Raw genomic sequence first — 20,323 nt, 5'->3', positions numbered from 1 at the left:
CCACATTAAGAGCACATAAACACCTTACACTAGACTGGCTATAACACACTCTGTTACAAAGGTGTTTCTCTTACACATCCAATGTCCACGTCCCAGAAAGGCTGAGCAATGGTTTTGCACAATGCAGATGCACTCATATCGCACAGACCCATTGAACAGCAGCACTGGATTTGTTCATTATTATATGACTCATATACATTACTTTCCACCATGGGCAGTTGGGCACTAAGCTGTCAATCAAAAACTCATTAGTCAATGGAAATGTACAAAAAAAAAAACAACCAGAGGTTTGTGTCACACCTTGATTTGTGTCAAACAAAAGCCAGGCAATGCGACATGTACAAATGACAAATCGTTGAGAAAGAAGCTTGAACTGTATGTATAAGAATCATTTCATTAAAAATAAAACTACAATAAAAGACACATTTCTTACAGAGCAGTAATGTGTTGGCAAGTTGTAATCCTTTTCCCCTCTCAATATTGTTTTTTTGTTTGATACCAAATTAGTCTTGGCTTTTAGGTCTACACAAATCTGATTCCATAGAAAGCTCTGTCCAGTAGCTGATGTAAGTATTGAGAAAAGGAGGCTAAATCAGAGCCCTGCAAAACACTCAAGTATTTTTTTTGGTCAAATCATGACAAATCAAAACTGACACTGGTACTTAAAACCAAATTCTTCTTTTGTTTGGTTTGACACAACACATGCACAGTTGGCTTCTGAGCATGACTACACATTGGGCACTTTTCCTTTGCCCACTTCCTTGCCTTTTTTGTCTCGCACTTTCCTGGCATCTAAACACAAACCACAAGCTCTAAGAGAGAAGCAGTGAATGAACATACACACCTATTATAGTTCATTAGAAGCTCAATTTTCTTCATAAAGTGAGTTTCCTTACAGTACCGGCAGTGCCGGGCGTGAAATTTACTCATCTATGTTTCTTTTATCAGCGAAGACTTCCTCTGCTGTTTTTACCACACGTTTATTTGATCATCTTGGTTGGAGCACACTGAAGCCCTGTACTGTGCTCCCTTCAACAGGCACCCTGCTGAGCCCGACACACACACTCTCTCTTCCTCTCACTCTCACACACACATACAGCTAGTGTGCACATGCATGAGAAGCAGAGGCAAACAAGCACAGCATCCACACGACGACCCTGTTGATTCATGTTAATTATGGGCCCGTAGAGCTGCAAACTGTTAAGGTGAGGGAAACTCTCTCACCCTTGACTGGCCTCTCGGAAACGTTGGCACGACTTCAAATCCAGGCCTAACACTAGCTCACAGAGAGAGCTGCAGAAATAAATACATATTGATAATGCTGCTTTTGCATCTTTTTTACTCCAGACAATGAGAACCAGAATAGATGCAGAAAAAAAAAAAAACATAGTGCACCCACACCCAATTTTAAACATCTTGGTTTTGCATGGGATGCATCCAAGTGAAAGACGTCAGCACTGAACCACACACCAGCTCTGCTTCTGCATCTGTCCAACTGTACTTGACTACTTGTGGTCACTCCTGGTCATTTCCGTCTGTATGCTGCTCCTGCTCACAGTTCACAGACTCAGACAGTCTACCCTGGCCTGTAATCAATGTGTCCTGTTGCTTTTAACCCTGCTTATAAATACGCAAGCAGGAATCTGTCCCACTTTTTTAGTCTAGGAGACGACATTGCCAAGAGGGATTAAAGAAAATGGAAGAGATGAGAGATAAAGAGGTAGAGAGAAGAGATAAAGGGAGTCAAAAAGCAGAGGACATCTGGATAACGAGGCGAACAAGGCAGGCAGAGGATGTCCTACTCTTCCACCTGTTTCTGAAAAAAAAAAAGTATTTAGTATTTCAAAGAATGGACATTAACCAGAACAGAAAAAGTCCTCGAAAGCCTGGTTTGACTAATGTGGCTTTCGATCCCTATGAGGGAAGGTAGTCATGGAAAGCTGGGAGTCGTTTTGTGGGAAGAACAACCCACATGGGCCCAGGTTTTGCTGCTCCTTCCACCCCTTGATTTAGACTGAGCCACTGGGATCCTTTACTCTTTACTCTAAATAGACAGGCAGCGACGTGTACACCGCATTCTATTTAAACATATGTAACTGACACGTATGTGACTGAGCAATGTGTGCCTATCCATTAATGAAGGGGTATTGATGCTTGGCACGGGGTAAAAGCTTACAGTCACTACTGGAAAGACGTAGTATTTAAAGCTCCTGTTAGGAGTTTCTGGCTGGTTATGAAACATACTGAAATTTATGATTATGCTTTTATATGACCTACAAAGCAAAAGAGACAATCCTCTAAATGACTTATCATTTCTATGAAGTAATTTTGAATGCCTAAACATTACTGCCAGGGAGGTGCAATCGAAGCGATTAGAGGCAGTAGCGCGGGGCGGTAGTAGCGCGGGGCTAGTGCATGGCGGCAGTAGCGCGGGACTAGTGCGTGAGGCAGTAGCGTGGGGAAGCAGTAGCACAGAGCAGCTGTAGCTCAGGCTGTAGGGACTTGGGTTGGAAACCGTTGGTATGGTAGCTAGGAGGTGCCAGGGCGCGCTGCTGGAGAGGTTCAGCATCTCTCCATTAAAGCCACATTAATCTCAATCATCCCATCAATCTCCACAGGTCCTGTTTGCGTATGTGTGTAATTTCAGGCCTATGTGTTCGACAAGCATGTCACTCAATAACAGAGTGTAAACCAGAATTTTAGTTTATATTGTGTTTCTGTTTTTTACATTTTTCCACAACAGAGAATATGAAGAGTGGTACATTTGACTGTGAAAAAACAGATCAGTCACATCCTTAATTATTATCAGTGTGAGAAGTGGAAGAAATATGCATTATGATAGTATGGGGGGAAAAAGTCTTCAAAGATTTGACCTGATCAGATAGTCAACTGAGTTTAATTTGTGCTCTGTAAAGTAAACACAACCTTTGTAAACGGAAGAATTACTCTCTTTCTCATTATCATGTCCACATGCTGCTATAAACAACTGTGGTCAGTGAAGTTCACCAGCATGATTTCACCACTGGATTCTTTTGTTCAACACTAACAGAAGACACGAGACATATAATTCCATCATGCTGCTTCGTATAACAACAGAAATAAACAAAAAAACAATGTTCCTGAATGTTTTGTATGTTTACTGCTCACTAAAGTGCACCAGGCTGCGGCCTGTGACTGCAGGCTCCAGCTAAGCACGGCCTTGAAGATTGAACCACTCTTTAATTTGGCAATCTGGGTAAGGCTACACTGGCTCGTGGTCAGCGGTTAGCGTCAGAACAGAAAAGCTAAATATAGACAAGCTGACACTTAGCTACATGCTAAAGCAATGATGCTTGACAACCTGCATTAAGATCTAAGAAGGCGACACAAAAGTTGTAGAGAATAGATTCGATTGTTTCACATTTTCTTGTCAGCAACTCTTGTGACAAGTTTTTTAGACCCTGAATAGTAGAGACAGAAAAATAAGGGGGAAAAATACTAGCTGATTGAAATTGACTGTGAGTTTATTATGTCTGTTATCTCTCAGACAGTATAGAGGACTGCAGATTTCAGGCTTCTTATGAAACTTAACATTATTTGGAGCAATTTTGTAAACAATCAAAAATGGCTGCCGCTTTCCTGAAAGTTTCTGTTGTGAATTCTCTATCCTGCAAGTGTCAAACAAACTTGAAGATATTTGAAAAACAATCCAGGGTTGTGTCGCTGAAGAGTTTGCTGTCCAAGAAAGACGTAGCATGGGCCCCCCTTGAAATCCAAAGGGCCAACCCTGGTGCCCCCCCCCAAAGTCCAAAATTCTGACAGGCTGACAGGCTGAAATCAACTAGGCTACTAGATTTTGTTAAAACAAGCTACATGGCCTAGCAACCCACTTCTTTTTCTCAAGTGTATTTGCTAAGATTGACTACTACACTTGTTGATATCACCCCTTAAAAATTAAAAAATGTCCAATCCAAACTATCAATCATTTGTAAATAACTCCAGTGATACTTGGCTTAAATAAAGCAGTGCCTAGACGCAGAATAAAGGCAAGATAAAACATGCATAAACAATAACACATGTTCATGAATCATCAAGCCATTGGGTGGAGAAAGACTCAGCAGAGCTCATAAGGACAGTGGTTTTTGGTTGATATGTCATGTAGTGATTAAAGACACAAACCCTTCAGCTGGCAGTACCACACAGCCAATGTGCACAGTGGCACTGCTCTGTGTTTTTGTGTGGTTGTGTCAAACATATCCACCCGAGTGTGTAGAATAAAACAGAAGCTGCATCTGTTCAGTTAAGAGTTTGATGACCAGGAAAGAAGGAACTTGTAAGTTGTTTTCAGGCTTTCAGGTGAGAAAGTAGGAAAAAAACAATTAGTCATGGTGAAAAAAATTGATGCAAACCAGGGGAAGAAAATAGCAAAGGAACAGAGGGGAATGGAAAAGATGAATGGAGAGAAAAAGAGGGGAGAAGATGGATTCTGGGTCAACAGTGGCACCGGGCAAGATATTTCTTGGGGTGATAATTTGTGGAAAAGAATTAGAGCTGCTTTCTGCAGACGAATGGATGGATTTATGGAAAAGACAGGTCCAACTGGCACAGGATTGGTCCAGTCCTTACCAGACTGGTGCGCAAGGAAGGTGCTGATGGGCCAAGAGGCAGGCAAGTTGTTCTGGGCCGGGTCAGTGGAAACACACTACACAACCAGGATCTTAGCCAGTTAACCAGGCCAGACACAGGATGGCTTTTCAAGGGCCACCGCAACAGTGTGTGTGTTTAAGTATCATCCAAAAACTATAGAGTTACCTATTTAACCTCAACCTCAGTTTATCCGAGTTCCTAACATGACCTTAGGTCTCTTGTTAAAGTCTGAAGATAAACCAGTTTACTGTGGTGTTTTTTTTTTTTTTCACTCCTGAACTGAACTGGGAAGATAAGAGGTTGAAAAGTTTAAATTTGAATCGTCACTCTCTCTTTCAAACATTCACTTGCACTGGTCAATTGCAGCTCTCAAACCATGTAATTAACACCACCGACCACGCCCGCTGACTTCTCAGCTGAACCAATCCCCTGTTGAGAAAAGGACTCAACCTCAGTCCTGACCAGAACAGGAAAAAGAACAAGTTCTTGGAAGCAGGGCGTTTGTGTATCTTTGGATAAAGACTTTGTTAACTTTGGACTGTTTAGTTTTCGCTGCAGATGTCTCATCAAAACATCTGGAAAAATGTGGTTTCATCGATGGACCTAAAGAACCTTTTTTTACAGGGTCAAGGTTGCAGCTTACAACTTAAGCACTATAGTTGAATGTTTGCAGCAGCAATTACTTTTGGAGGAATCAGGGAGAAAAAAACACTTTGTATTATATTGTTTAGTTTGTAAGGTTGACAGGGTGAGAATTTTTAGCACTAGGTCATGCTTTTTGGCAGATATGATGCTATCCTGTTTCCAGGAGACAAATGTTGAGGGAAAAGTCTTATAAGCCTAAAAAAGAGGGCCAGTAAGAAAGAAAGAGAGAGAGAAGATTGAGAGAGAGATAGATTGAGAGAGACAGAGAAGTGGTGGGAGAAAAAGGTTGGTTTCAGGAGAGAAGTGCACATTTTGTGACAGAGGTGTGAGATTTGGCCTAGGTGAGGTTTGCTTTCAGCGGAGGCCGGCCACATTCCATGGGAACATTTCAAAAATGCTTTTCAGGCCATCTTTGGAGAGTCCACCCCCTCCTTTTGCCATCAATGCATGAATCTGTCTCTGTCCGAACAAGAAGCTGTGGAGCAGTGAAATGTCTTTATTCTCAATGGGTAGTTACAGCAGTATTCCACTTAATGCGAGCAGGGACAAATAGAGTCTCTTCTGATCAAAATATTAGATGAATGTTCTGGAAGCTACGCAAAATCCCATACAGAGTTTAAAGAAGAGGTTAGTATTTAAGTTGAAAAAAAAACGGCCCCAGATTTGACCATAAAGTATCTTGAATAATCAGATTGTGGATTGCATAATGGGATATTATGGTACACATTTCTGCAACGCTGTCAGTGTAAACATACTGCAGTCTCTGTGTCTTTAAATGTGTCAAAACCTTTAAACTTAAACTTATTAAGTAACCCCCGATCCTGAGGTAGACAAGCACCACTTCAGGCTCCTGTCTCGGTTACAGAGTTATGACTTTCTGATTGACGTGCAGAAATGAAGACCTGTTGCGTAAGCCTTTGTTTGGACGGGTGTAGGGAGGGGTTACAAGACTTCTTTGGAGGTTTTCTTATTATTTAGCTTGGCCCTCAGATATGTGGAGTGCCTCTGTAAAAACTATCATTCTACAAACAAAAATAAATGCATTCTTTGTAGCTTGTGTGAAGTGTTTCCTTTCTTGTAAAAAAAAAAGAAAACTATAGTGCAAGGTACAGACCTGCTCTTGGTCTAAACCCAGGAAAAGATTGCAGTGCTATGAAATAAAAAGGGAGGTAATTTCATTTCTTGCAGCACTTGTTTATAATCAGTGAAACAATTAAATATGTTATGTAAGCTCAGCAGCTGCTGAAGGAGTGTGAAAATGTGTGTTAGTATGTTTGTTATCCCAGTCTTCCAATAAATCTGAGTCTTAAACCAACTAGAAGCTTGAACATGTTTTTTTGAAGATGCTTGCAAATGAATAAATGACAGCAAAATCAGAACTTATACTGTACAGTCTTTTTAATGTACCCATTGGGCTTTTTAGGGCAAACAGGCTTGTGCAAAGTAGATGAAACACTCCCAAACCCCAGAGGCTTGAAGCTATAGAAGATGATAACCTGTAATTTGGTATCAATTTACTAAAAAGATAAGATAGATGTTGTTGAAAGACCTACAACTGACATTGCCTTGAGTGCTTAGTCCTGGTGTCAAAAACAAAAGACTGTCTAAGAAAACATTAAAAGTTTCTGTGCATCCTATTGACTTTTACAACTGAAAATGATAAATGGTATAACAAATAAACAATAAATAAATAAACAATAAATAGATGATCAATAACATGATATAGAAATAAATATAATAAATTAATAAAGACAACAGAGAAACACAAGCCCTACCATGGTTTGATTTAGCATTTAGCTTATTCACTCAAAACATCCAAAAGTTAAAACAAAACAAGAGTTTGATTTGATAATCAAAGCAATATTTGGGGCAATGTACAGGGAGTTCATTTTTTTGTAAGTCAGCCGTTTTGATTTCATGATGAATGAGGCCTATTCATAGTAAGGGTGCCTGCCTAATCTGACTGACATCGGGCACAATGTAGCTGACAGGAGGCTTAAGCTAGGCCTGCCTCAGCTCCCGCTCATCTGCTGTTCTTTTAAGACAGCAGATCCAATATGGCGTTGGCTACTGTTGTGCTTCAAAACTCCACTTCAGAAACCAACGGGTGATTTCACTGAGACATTGTCCATGTTTCTATACAGTCTATGTTTATACCATTTTATGCTGTTGAACTTGTAAGCAAGCTAAGCTAATGCTACAAGAGTCATGCTTTGTCTCGAACAACTCCTCATGGCTAATTGCTCCACAATGTCAATCTCCTTTACACTAATTTAGGCAGGCAGTACATCCATGAGGTCTGGATATAGTGCCGATGAGAGTAAAACAAAACAGTATTGTGTTCACAAAATCACAATATTTAGCAAAAAATAAGCTAACAATCCTCTAAGAGCTGGGTTCAACTGCAGTCAGGTGATAGGCAATGTAATTCTTGGTGAGAATATCTCTAAATGATACACTTTCAGACGAACATAATGAAGTAATCCATTTCTACCACTGATATATTCATTAAAGTTGCTTTAAAGAGTTCTTTTACATTTTTATAGAATTACTCTGTTAAATATCATCATTTCTAGAAAACAGCAGAACAACTTTCTTTCTCTTTGAACCCAGCTGAACCCATAAAGGGCACAGACTATTTAAAACTTTAAAGTGTAAGGCAATACATTTCCCTCAACCAGCACGTTGTGGTTTCACCAACATGGGTTGGGCATAGCCTCTATATCTGCCCTGCTGTATATTTAAGGCTTCTATTTTAAACCACTATATATTTTTTCATTGCCCAGAAATGAGGCTAACAGAAAGGGCTGTGGTAAATTACCCAGAATAAAGATAGGCAAAACCCCTTGAACAAGGTATTTCGTTGACCCCTTGGTAACATGTTTCCTCCCAACAAGTCCCATAACGACCAATTACTTGACTTTGGGTTGTGTTTGCCTCCCTGGACTCTGAAGAGAATCCAGTTCTTAACTCAAATTGGAAAGTGATTGCTTGCTTCCTTGCTACTGTTTAATGACGAGTGTCTATGTAGCCAACAAAGTGTAAACAAAAAAGCAACATGTCGCTCTTCTGTAGCAATAAACAGAGTAATGTGGAGTGTTTCAAAACTTGCCAAAGTAAGCAAAGAAACTTGTTAAATAGGCTCACAACCCCAATGCGCAGAGATATCAGGGGAACAAGGGTACAGCTAATCCAAAAACCAACATTGCTCCCAAAGCAAACTACAATTACTATGTTTCTAATTATGTCATGAGAGGACCTGGACATAGATTAGAGGTCTGGTCCTCCTGGGCGAACAAGGTTGAGCTGTTCAAAGCTTAGGGCATTCAATTTACACAGACACCTAATTTTCTCACATGAACTCTATTTATCTTGGCACTGGTCTTTTAAATGATGGGATGTACAGTACCTGGTTACCCTTTCAAGCATCAGCCAGGGTACCACCCAGCAGCTGTGGGCTCTTAGCCACACCCCAATTCACGAACCACCGCAGAAGCTAGCATAAAAGTCACCACAAGCAGCCTTCATCAGTGCCTTGGCAACCCTTTAAAATAGTTCCTAAAAAACAACTCCCACTTCTGAGCAGCATTATGTTTTCTTGACTACATGGAGGATAAATGACTCAAATAAAAAGACTCAATCTTAACACACCTGACTTTAACAACATAAAGTTGAGCTATGAAAGCCTGCAAAGGATTACTTCTCCATTTGGAAATACACTTCAATTATCTTTGTTTGATGTGTCTTTGCATTAAGGGAATAGTTTGTGAAGTACCCTTTTCTTTTTTCCAAAGACTTACAGAACTAGATAAAACCCTCTCTGATTTCATATATGCTCATATTTAGTATACTATTGGGCTACCTCCAACATATGGTTAGCTTTGCACGAAGATTGGAAAAAGAGCAAAACAGCAAGCTTTCTTTTGTTAAATTTTAACAAGGTCAGCCTACAATCACCTGTAAAATTTACTGAATTAATACAGAATATCTTGTGTCTTTATCTATGTTAAAAAAATGGGAAACTAAATATTCAACATTTTATGCAGATGTGTGTGTATGTCAATTAGCTTAGCATTAAGAAACATCTAAGTTGGCAACACACAGTTCAAAAATGTGCCTACAGTGATCTCTTAAGCTTGAATATGAACTTGATTTTGTTGTTCAAATCCTTTTTTCATTTTTTGATTAAAATAGAAGGATGTTCATTAAGGACAATTTCCAAAAGAAGTAATTAAGTCGTGTAACCGCATGAAACATTTTATCATGCAGTTTTTAATGGGGGAAAAGGGAGTGGGTCAAATGCTAACAATGTCATCTAAAGTACAGTTAAGTATAGTGTGTGTTGAACTGAGTATATCCCATACATATTTGTAGAACAATAAATCACTTGGCCACAATCATACATCATTAATACATACTTAATTTGATTAAGAATTTTGAGGTTATTTGTCAAAAGCAAAGGCAGTAAACATGCAGAAGCACAGCACACGAGTCTGGTCACTAACTGTTGCCCAAACATTTTCTGAGATTTTTCTCAGGTTATATCAGCCATAGCTCAGCAAGCTTTGAGCAGCACTTGCAGTTTAGCAGCGTTGGTGCATTTTTCTCTCCATCTGCTCTCTTTTTCATGTGGTGAAAACAACTGCACTAACGCACAGTAATTGCCCTGTGTTGTTTTAGTGTTTGCCCGTCTCTCTGGAGAGGGCAACAGCAGCCTCTAAGGCATGGAGATGCTAATTGGTAACGCTAATTGCTACTATTATGTAAATTGCAGAGTCAACATGAAGCTATGTAACAAATCATTTCACAATTGAATACCAAAAATAAGAAAGCCAAATGATCATCAATTATCAAAGCAACTTTAAAAAAAAAAAAGCAAACGATAAATCCAATTCCAACTTTTGATTTGTTTGAAATCCTCACATTAAAAATCTGATCACCATGGGTGTTTCTTTCTTTGGTTTCCCAGCTGAATAAAAACTTTGATCCCCTTATTGACCCTTAAACCCAATTAACAAGCTGGCATGCACGTTAGAAAGCGGTCAAACAAACAGAGCGTGGCTGGTCTCGGCTCAGCAGGGAGGGCTGCTTGCTTTACCAACCAAGAGGGAATTACGAGCCGTCTGATTGTTTTGGCGTTTAGACTGGATGTGTCGCCAGTAAGGAGTTGTTTTGGGGTCTGTTAGAGGTAACGCTTAATTTTCCTTGACACTTCCATGAGGATTTACAAACTGTAGATGGAGGAAGTAGGCCAAGTCATCGCGCCTTCACCTGCTAATGAGCCTTGTCAGTCCGGAGGTGTCAGATGGTTGCAAAAATATTATTCTATCTACACCCTCTAAACATGAATTTACCTTGGAGAAGCATTTATATTTAATATAACTATATAATGTCGCCTTTGTTTGTCAGCTCTTCTCAAACATTGCACTTACAAATAACAAAAATTAAAGGGAGTTAAAAAATAAATGGATATTTTAAGCATTTTTCCACCTTTTTCACCTGGCAACCCATGTTTGTTACTTACTCTGTCACTTTGGTCCAAGTCTCAGTGCAATAAATTTTTCATTTTGAAGAATAGAAATGTGACTAGATGAAATAAAGACCTTGTTTTTTAATATCCTCTAACAGGAAGTAGGCGTTCTGGTGTGAATGGAGTTGCGAGGTTGCTCCAAAAATCACACTTACATGTCTGGCTCGCTCGACAAAGCACTTTTGCATGTGTGTAGTTTGTGGGTCAGTTTCCTTGGTGCAGTATTTGTGTCTGTGCACAGCACTAAGATACCTAAGTAAAATGTATGTGCTTGTTTTTAAATCACATTTATGTAAATGAGGGCAAATCAGGTTAGAGGTAGGTAGAACATGCTTTTGACTCCAAGGAAAAGGTGGAGGTTTAAGATGCTGAGAAAATAGGAAAACCGGGGGGGGGGGGCTATCCCATTTAACTGTGGACATGGTCTGCATTGAACAGTTCCAACAAGTTTGGAAATCTATTTGTCAACTTTACTCTAAATGAGAATGGCATTTACAAATCGAACATGGTGTTAAAATGGGAAAGACTCGAAACAAGAAACTGAAACAATACGCTCATGAGGTTTTTTTTTCCACTAAGTTAGCAAATCTTATCGAAATAAGTGTAATTTGTTCATCTTTGACTTTCTTTAGACAACAAATAGAGTCCCCCCCTTCTGGTGCTTTGAAAAATTGCCCATTTAGGAACTTTCTTATTGGCTTTACTTTTTAACTCAAGAGGATGTGTCAACTATATCTAAACAGTCAAAGTGTTAATATCACACTTGTTATTTTCAGTGATAAAGTACACAGGGATACACCCTATTCTAAAATAATAAAAGTAAGCAGAAACTAACTGAAAATGTTCACATATACAGACATTGTATCTAATAGATTCAAATATCTATAATGTTATGACAGTTTGTTTGACTAGTGTGAGTGCTCGGTATTGTGCTCAAGCCAGGTACACTTCCTGGGCTCTAATATTCAGAGTCAGCTGGATATAACTAACAGGAACTTCTGCGACTACCTAGTATTACGGCAATGAGGCACACACACAAGGTAAACCCTCTCCAACAGTTACCTCTGACACTCAGCACTGCAGTAAATAAGAGAGAAATTGGACGAAGCAGTAATATTCTGAAGCTTCTTCTGTGTCCACACATACCTGTCTAATCCCCTCCATCGCCCTGCAGTCTGCACCTCCAACCCTTTCCCAACACTTTCTGGCATCTTAAATTTATGTGTGTGAGTGTTAAAGGTTACAGAGTTCTTTTGAGAGGCACAGAGATGTAAGTAAGAGACTGGCAGACATGCCAGATTGTTCAGTGTTTAGGATTTATGGCAGAGGGATAGGGAACTGTAACAACACACAAACACAAAATAAGAGACCTGTGTACTTATAGTCCTTAAAATTCCACTAGATGTATTCATGTACATAGACTCATAACTGAAAACAGATTCTGTTTCTGTTTTGATGGTGGCAATATCATCGAGAAGGAAAAATCCACAATTCAAATTCTCTGAGACCATGACAAAACTGAGAGCAAAGTGGTATTGGAGATGTCACAGTAGAGGTATATGTGAGGTGTGTGTGAATAGAAAGTGAAAGAGCCAAACTCAAGATTCACAGTTTCAAAAGCAGGGTCAACACTTTTTCTAAAACCTCTGTTTTTTTCTCAACTTTGCTTGATTTTAAGACTTTTTTTTTAAAGATTTCATGTTAGAATTTAAACTATGAACATTATGTGTATATATGACTTAAAGCTTTATGTTACAGGAAACTTAACAGAGGTCAAACATCTTTAGTTGCACACTTGAAAACAGTTAATGTTCCAACTGTTGACCAAAGCCTATGACAGGAAAAGCATATGTTAAAATTCCTGAAATGTTCTGGTTCACTAATGATGAGGAATGGATTGTTTTTTGTTGTTTTTTTGTCTCGGGAGGTTGGAGCTAATACTCACAAGTGGTGTACTTCTTCCATGTTATTTAAAAAATATATATGTTGTGTGGTCTCTTTCTTTTATTTAAACTGTTTTTCTGCATTTTTAATTCAATGGGCAGTACTTTGGTAAACAATGTTTTTTGGAATGGGTTTGGTTGGTTTAACCTGATTTCTGGCCTCTCTCTGCATATAGTGCTTTCTTGTGAGTACTGTTTAGGGCTGGTAATCAGTTTATTAAACATGACACACTATTAAATTAAATTAAGTTGATAGTCATTACTAGTAATTCAATCATTCACCAGTATTTACCCTCTGACCTGAGAACAGCCAGTGAGGCCTAAAGCAGTGAAACAAGCTGTCTACCTTTCTATGAAACTGAATTTCATAATTTTTCAGAGTAATACCTCCCAGCTCAGCTCAGCTCAGCCAAGTCAAGCTTCTGGGAGAATCAGTGGAGCACAGCCAGGTGTGATGTGCATTCACACATGGAGACACACACCTTGCCTCACTGACACATCTGACCATAAAGTAAGGAATATCTGTCTGTCTGTGGGCCCTTTGATTTTTCTCCACAAGCTTTTATCCAATCAACTTCATACCTGGTGCAATGTTGAGGAGCCGAGGAAGTCCAGAGTTGAATTTGGTACAATTTCACTCTTGGCTCTATATGAACAATCTTCACATCCTTGGAAACAAAATCGGCGAAATTCCCTATACAGGTAAATCAGTCCAGATGAATCTATTGATAAAAGCCCTCAGATCAACCATCAACTATCCGCCATTTGAGATTTTGAACAAAGCTGATTGTTTAAACAATAAATCAGAGCAAAAAATGCCAAATTTGGACAACAGGTGGCCAAACAACACCAGCATCATCTACTGTAACTAAAGAGGAAGGGATCTCTGACTGTCTTTATGTGTTAATGTGTGTTTGACAGTCCTTTGCATTTCCAGAGAACAATTCAACAGATCATCTTGACAGGTGTGTTGCTGAGGCCTCGGTGGAGCAGTGTTGATTGGATAAGCAATTTTTTGAGAAGCCATAGCAATCTGGCCACTCCAAACTGGCACCTACATGAAAAGCTTTCTGGCAAAGAAGCTGTATTGTTTGAGGTGAGAACAATGTGTTTGTGTGTGAGAGAGAAACAAAGATTTTAGGAAACGTGTTAGGGAGAATCAGTGGAGGGGAACACACAGTGGCGAGCAGGCTGTGTGGATCCAGGTCTAAAGGTCTGCACGTTTCACTTACTGCAGCTTTACGTTGAGTGACACTTTCACACACCAGCCTCCCCTCTAGCCCAGACAAAACAGCCTCTGTTCTCTCTGTGGTGCGTCCAACTGAGAGAAATTCACAAAGGCTCACACACCCACACAAAATCCACCCACTATTCTTGTTTCCCATGCACACCGACAGTCACTAACCCCGACAGGAATCCTCACCTTTATCCTTGCAGAGTGAAACCAAAAGTAACAAAAGTCAACTGAAGGTAAATAATTCAGCTAATCACTGGATGCCGCCTAACACACACTTAGATTAAATTACATTTGAGGGTTAATAAAGCTGAATAGTGTCTGTTTTGTCTTAAATTCCTGATTGCTGGGAAAGCAGTTTCCTCTCTACGGGACTGGCTGCTGACTCACCACCAGTGAATGACGTATACCAAACTGAGAAAAAAGCAGAATAAAGATTGAAAGAGACAGAGATGAAGGGTGAAGGAGGGTTTTAATCATTAACGAGGGTGAAAGTGACAGAAAGAAAAAACTGTCCTCATATCTTTCTTTCAAAGTACCAGTATGTGACATTGTGCCACCAAATATAGAGCACATTCTGCACAGCCAGCTCCAAAGGTTTCCTCTCTTACCACAGACTTTTCTCTTCAAACAACACAACTTAAATGTATCGATCCACCGGCCTTTCAGAATGCACCACAAGAATATCTTTCTTCAGGAAACTTCATAATAGTTACCTGAAAGTTTTGTGGACGTTTCAACTTGCAGCAGTCTGATTCTAGTTCAGGACCTTTTTTCTCCTTTCACCAGCATCATAAATGAGGGCAGACAATTACTCATTCAGGCCCCCAGAGGAGGGTCTTCAGTCTGCTTGTGACACTGTTATATAATATAAGAAAGCTCCCTCCTGAAGGCAGTAGAGGAGTCAATGTTTGACAAGGTGCAGCCTCCTCAGGGTCTCTGTGTAGATCACATCATGCAGGTTGACCCTGACACTCTTTGATCTTCTTAAAAGAGGGATTCCTTGCCCTTATGGTCCCCATATGTTTGAACTCTGGTGCATTGAGACAATGCAAAATAATACATTTGTCTCTGTATGTTGGTGTTTTTAATGAAAGCCTGCTTTCTGTGCTTAACTGTTCTAAACATTACATACATCAACCTCTTCCTGTATGTCAAGATATCCCAGATAACTTTAAGTTTGTGTCATGGTTCAAAAGTGTTTCCCAGATAAGAGTGCTAAAACATTAGCTGACTGTGCATGCATTAGCTTTGTGCATTAACTCTGAAATAAATAAAGAAAAAGGAACTGCTGCAATCTCTAAATCAAATTAGGCTGCAAAGATCAATCAGTGTTTGTAGTGTCTGCTCAGGAAAGTATTAACAGTCTCCATAATATGAATCAGAATAAGAATCAGAATTATTAAGGAAACAAAGCCATAAAACAGGCTTTAAGGGGTACACAACATTTTTAAGGATATACTTTGATGCTCTGTAAAGCTACATGAAGGAAATGTTTGCTAAAAACGGAGTTAATTCAAATCAGGATCTTATGACAATATCGTGCAGCTTAAGTGTGCAGGCGTCTGTGTGCATGCATGAGTGTGCAGGATTTGATGTGTGTGTGTGTGTGTGTGTGTGTGTGTGTGTGTGTCTACAGGAAACCAATCTGACCCTCGGGATTAGTGGACAACTTGGTGAGTGACTCTCTTTCTGTTCCAGATGTTTATCACGTCATAAAGACCTCAAGAGAAATAGGTAAGAACACAACCTCCTTTCAACACACACACACACACACACACACACACACACACACACACACACACACACACACACACACACACACACACACACACACACACACACACACACACACACACACACACACACACACACACACACACACACACACACACACACAGCAGCAGAAGTTGTTCTGTAGTAGTGACAAGTCGAAAATAAATCCCCTCTGTGTAGAGTATCAGCATCACATGTGAACCCACAACCACAAACCTCCTTTTTTTGTCCCTTGATCAGGGGCGTCGTAGTGGGGGGAAAAGGGGGACTGACTACCCAGGGCCCAGTGGGGAGGGGGACCCTTCATGGGCCTGAAATAAAAATGTATTTCTTATTTCGCTTTTTTCTCTAAGTTAAAACTGCAATAAGATAACTTAATTTGTCTGAATGACAAACATTCAGAATTCCTTTCTGGAAAAAAATGTGGAGTCTGTCTCAAAGGCCCCTCTCCCCCCTTCTGAATGCACAGAATGGTTTAGTCCGCCCTGCACCTCTCGACTGGATTGAACTGTCTCCAGTCAGTCAAGTCAAGAGTGAGAGATGTGGCAGGCTGCAGATTAAACCAGTTGAGGAATTCAGCCAAGAATATCGTTTGGCTCATATTTGTGTTTTATGCATAAATTCATCATATGAATCCCCTTCATAGAAACGATTTCATATGACCCTATTTTGTAAAAATATTAGCCTACATCACGGAGTCCACTTTTGGAGCGATATTTAGCGTCTTTCCCAGCGAGCTACAACATATTTAACTAACAAACAACATATTTGATATCAACAGATTCTTTGTAAACTGTCAATTCATATGATACCAATGTTGTCGCGCTAGCATCAAAACTGAGTCCACTACTTTTGCCCAAAAATCAGTATTTTGAAAGTCAGGTGAGACAAATGATAATGGAGTGTTAGAAGAATTAAAGTGAAGTCAGAACTGAGAAGAACTATTACAGCCTCATTTTAAAGTCATGCTGACAAGTGTGGTAGAATCTAATTCACATTTATTGTATGTTTATAGTTTATCATTCATGCCAGTAGAATTTTTAATTCAATAAGATCACTTTAGACAATAAAAGCCTTTAGAACATTAACTATAGCAAGTTAAAAAGTTAAATAATGCTGCTGGAAATGCTTTAACTGTCTGAAAGGTGCATTATGTTACAAAGTTTAAATTATTTTTGAACTATGAGGAAATATCACAGTGATTATTTATCTTCCATTTTTAGGGTGTAAAACAAAGCAAGTTTTATGGTTCATTTGTGTGATGGAGGTGCGGTTATAGAAGTTTCCCGGGTTAGTTTGGGCCGTGGTAGGGGCCCAAATGTGATATATTTTCATGGGGCCCGAAATTCCTGGCGGCACCCCTGCCCTTGATACATCCTTAAGGCTCAAATCCAGCAACAGATATGCAGATTTAGCAACACTTGAGGCTGTTTTTACAACACCTGCTGTATCCACTTCCATCTTTCTATCGCTAAATATAGTAATTATGAGGGAGCCAAATCACATCATACCCAAACAAAAACATGCCCCTTCAGGACTTCATATTGTAACTTGGCTCTTTGATAGAGAAACACTTGGCCCATTTTCCTGAAAACACGTCCACGTCTTTCACTTAATCAACAATAGAAACGTCGAGCAGAAGACACAGAAAACTTGGCTGTCTCATTTCAAACACTATTGCGCCTTGTTCCGCGGTTGCCAGCCGTGCGTAATGAGCGCTGTGTGGCTGGAGCGCACCAGCTGGCTCAGCTGCATAAGAAGAGGTGTCAGTCAGCACACACACTCACACACACACACACACTCACACAGTATCAGACTGAACAGTTGCTACGTTCTTGTTACCATAATAGTCCCAACCACGCGCTTGACAAGTCAGAACTGATATTGAAAGAGTGCAAAGGGGAGCACTTCCCTCAGGTGTTGGGAGTGGGATTTGATCCGTTTTTGTAAACTTTTGAAAAAGAAGGGGAACTGTGCACAAATAAATGTCTCGATTTTGAGGACACTATTGATTACAAGACAGCATCAAGACAGCCACGTTGGCCTGCGGTGGATTTCCCGAAACTAGACTCGTGCACCTCTCATTCAGCAATGCACGAGTGTTTTCTCTTAGGGGCGTCTAGACATGCACTGCAACTTTGTATCCCAAAGAATCTCTTTGATGATGACGCGCAACAACCAGCAGCAGGAAAAGTTAAATCAATAAATACAAACAACTTACCGAGATACTGTCGGATGTCCAGCAGGATTTTCGGGGGTCCTCCGTTCAGCTGATAGAAAAGGGAGCCGAAACAGAAGAAGAAGAGCGTAGCCATGCAGAAACCATAACCTCGCAAAGAGAATCGCAGCGGTATCGCAGAGAGTAAGCTGCTGTACTTTCTGTTGTTTCTCTCTCTGATGTGGTTGGGAGTCTGGTTGTTGCTGTTAAGGGGACTGCTGCTAAAATTCTTCATCATCTCCTCCTCACAAAGCGCCGTGGAAAGTCACCCATCCGCCTGTGGAAAGTGAAACTTGTCGCTTTGAGATCATTTGACTCGGTCGGGCAGTTCTTTTTTTTTGGGGGGGGGGGGGAGGACGGACGCGCAGGCACCCAGCTCTGCTCCTCAGCTGCCGCAGCCACGGGGTTGTTTTTCGCTTCTGCTCGGCCCCTCTCGTTTGCGCTCGTTGGATGACTGCTCCTTCCTTCCTTCCAGCCCGAGTTAAGGGTCCATCCTTCTACTCGGAGTCTTTTTGGGTGTCAGATTACTGGACGTGGAAAGAGGGAAAAAAAAAAACTTCCAGCTCATGCAGGATTTGGGTTGGATTGCAGTGCGTAAAATAGCGTCCCCCAGTGTTCAGGCAGAGAAAGGAGGAGTCTGTGGGCATTCAGTCGAACGGGGTTTGATTTGTGACAGTCTAGACAGAGACTGTCAGGAGGTATGGGAAGAGATTTAGCTCCCCTGTGAGAGTACAACTTTCATTTCAGTTGATATAACAGATCGGTATAATCATCCTTTACCATAGCTTGTCAGTTTGGTTAAACAAGACTGCATTTTAATTATATATTTACATTTTTTTAAAAAGTTTTATTCAACTTGATTCTCATTAATCCCCTTCCTAAAAAAAGGTCTGAATTAAACTTTTTAATTAAATGTTAAATTCTGTACTTTACAACAGAACTCATCACTCACTGTGCTTCTCATTTAATGATAATCTTCTAATAATATCGACATTTTTTCTTGAGGATTTTTTTTTTTTTTTTTTTTTTTCAAATGTTTTAACTATATTTATGTGTACTTTAGAGTTCATGTTAAAGGGTTTTATTGCACAGTCTTGTGATATGGTCTTTACATTTTACTGCATGTATTTTAAAAATATATTAAGATATTTCAAAGCATTGTAAAAGGTTTGGAATGAGGATTTTAAAGGGCAAGATTCAACAGACACACGAGCAGTACTAAGGTCTGGTCCATGACATTTAAAGATGCAATTGAAAAACTTTTCACCTCAATAGAAACATAAGAGTGACCTTTAACCTTTGGTAAGAGTTTATATTTATACAATGAAACAAGAGGCGTCATTGCCACTTTAGAATGAGGATTTAAAAGTTTGATGTGCGTTGAAAAGAAGCTGCTGAGAAGAGTAAATGTTTCCATCTTCTGTGTGTGTGTGTGTGTGTGTGTGTGTGTGTGTGTGTGTGTGTGTGTGTGTGTGTGTGTGTGTGTGTGTGTGTGTGTGTGTGTTTGTTTACAACTTTCTCCTCTCCCTCAGGCCGGCTGTAAGGACTTTACACTGAGCCATATATCTTTCCACAGCCGGGTTGGAACCCACCATTAAGACTACACCTGCACTTAGGAGGCGACAACAACAGTCATTCAGCTCAGTAACTACTCGAGAGAGAGGCTGACACGCTTTCACTGGCGACAGATACAGCAGTCAGGGGAGCAACAACGGGGGAGTAAAACAATTTGGTTTTAAAAGACTAAAGGTAATAAAAAAGAGCTCAATGATTCTGTTGAGGGCCCATTGACTAGACTTCTACACAGGTAAATTAATTGTTAATAGAACAGTTCTGTATTTTGCTATAGGCATAAAACATAGTGTGGACACATTCTGCCATCCAAATCACCCGTGCAGCACAGGAGTTTATTACACAGACCTGCAGTATGGGTGTTAATGAGCTGTAAATCAATGCTTTGTCAAATCAAAATCCACCAACTGCCAGTTCCAACTAAGTCTGCCTGGAGGTAAGTGTTGAAGAAATACTTGACTCCACACAATAAGACTCAGTTGACTAAGATGGCTTACGTTGATGACAGTTTATACATCAGATGAATACTCGAGGTGACATGATTCAAAATCACACTTCTGTACTCGTGTCTTGCTCAATCACAGTTGCAGAACTTTTCGAAAGGCATCGCATATATCCTAGAAGACATTATCAGGGTCGTATCACATTGACCCACCTGGACTAAACTGTGATGTCTATAACACTGGAGCAGATAATACGTCTACAGAACATCCTTGCAGATATCAGGAAAAACAGTTGACACTCTCTAAGCTGTCCTTGGTGTTCTAATAACAACTGAA

General features: G+C 40.0%; 1 protein-coding gene across 1 annotated transcript in view; it reads right to left on the bottom strand.

Moving 5' to 3' along the window:
- usta (uronyl 2-sulfotransferase a) overlaps nt 1–18,945 on the bottom strand; it is a 58,529-nt gene extending 39,584 nt beyond the window's left edge. The window contains exon 1 of the mRNA XM_020632886.3: nt 17,976–18,945. Coding sequence (XP_020488542.1) covers nt 17,976–18,210 — 235 coding nt within the window. The 5' untranslated portion in view covers nt 18,211–18,945. The remainder of the gene's footprint in view (nt 1–17,975) is intronic.
- Between the last annotated feature and the right edge of the window lie 1,378 nt (nt 18,946–20,323).

This window comes from Labrus bergylta, chromosome 15, assembly GCF_963930695.1.
Source record: "Labrus bergylta chromosome 15, fLabBer1.1, whole genome shotgun sequence".
Taxonomy (NCBI): Eukaryota; Metazoa; Chordata; class Actinopteri; order Labriformes; family Labridae; genus Labrus; species Labrus bergylta.
The sequence above is the reverse complement of the archived record's forward strand: the minus strand, read 5'-3'. Positions and strand labels throughout refer to the sequence as shown.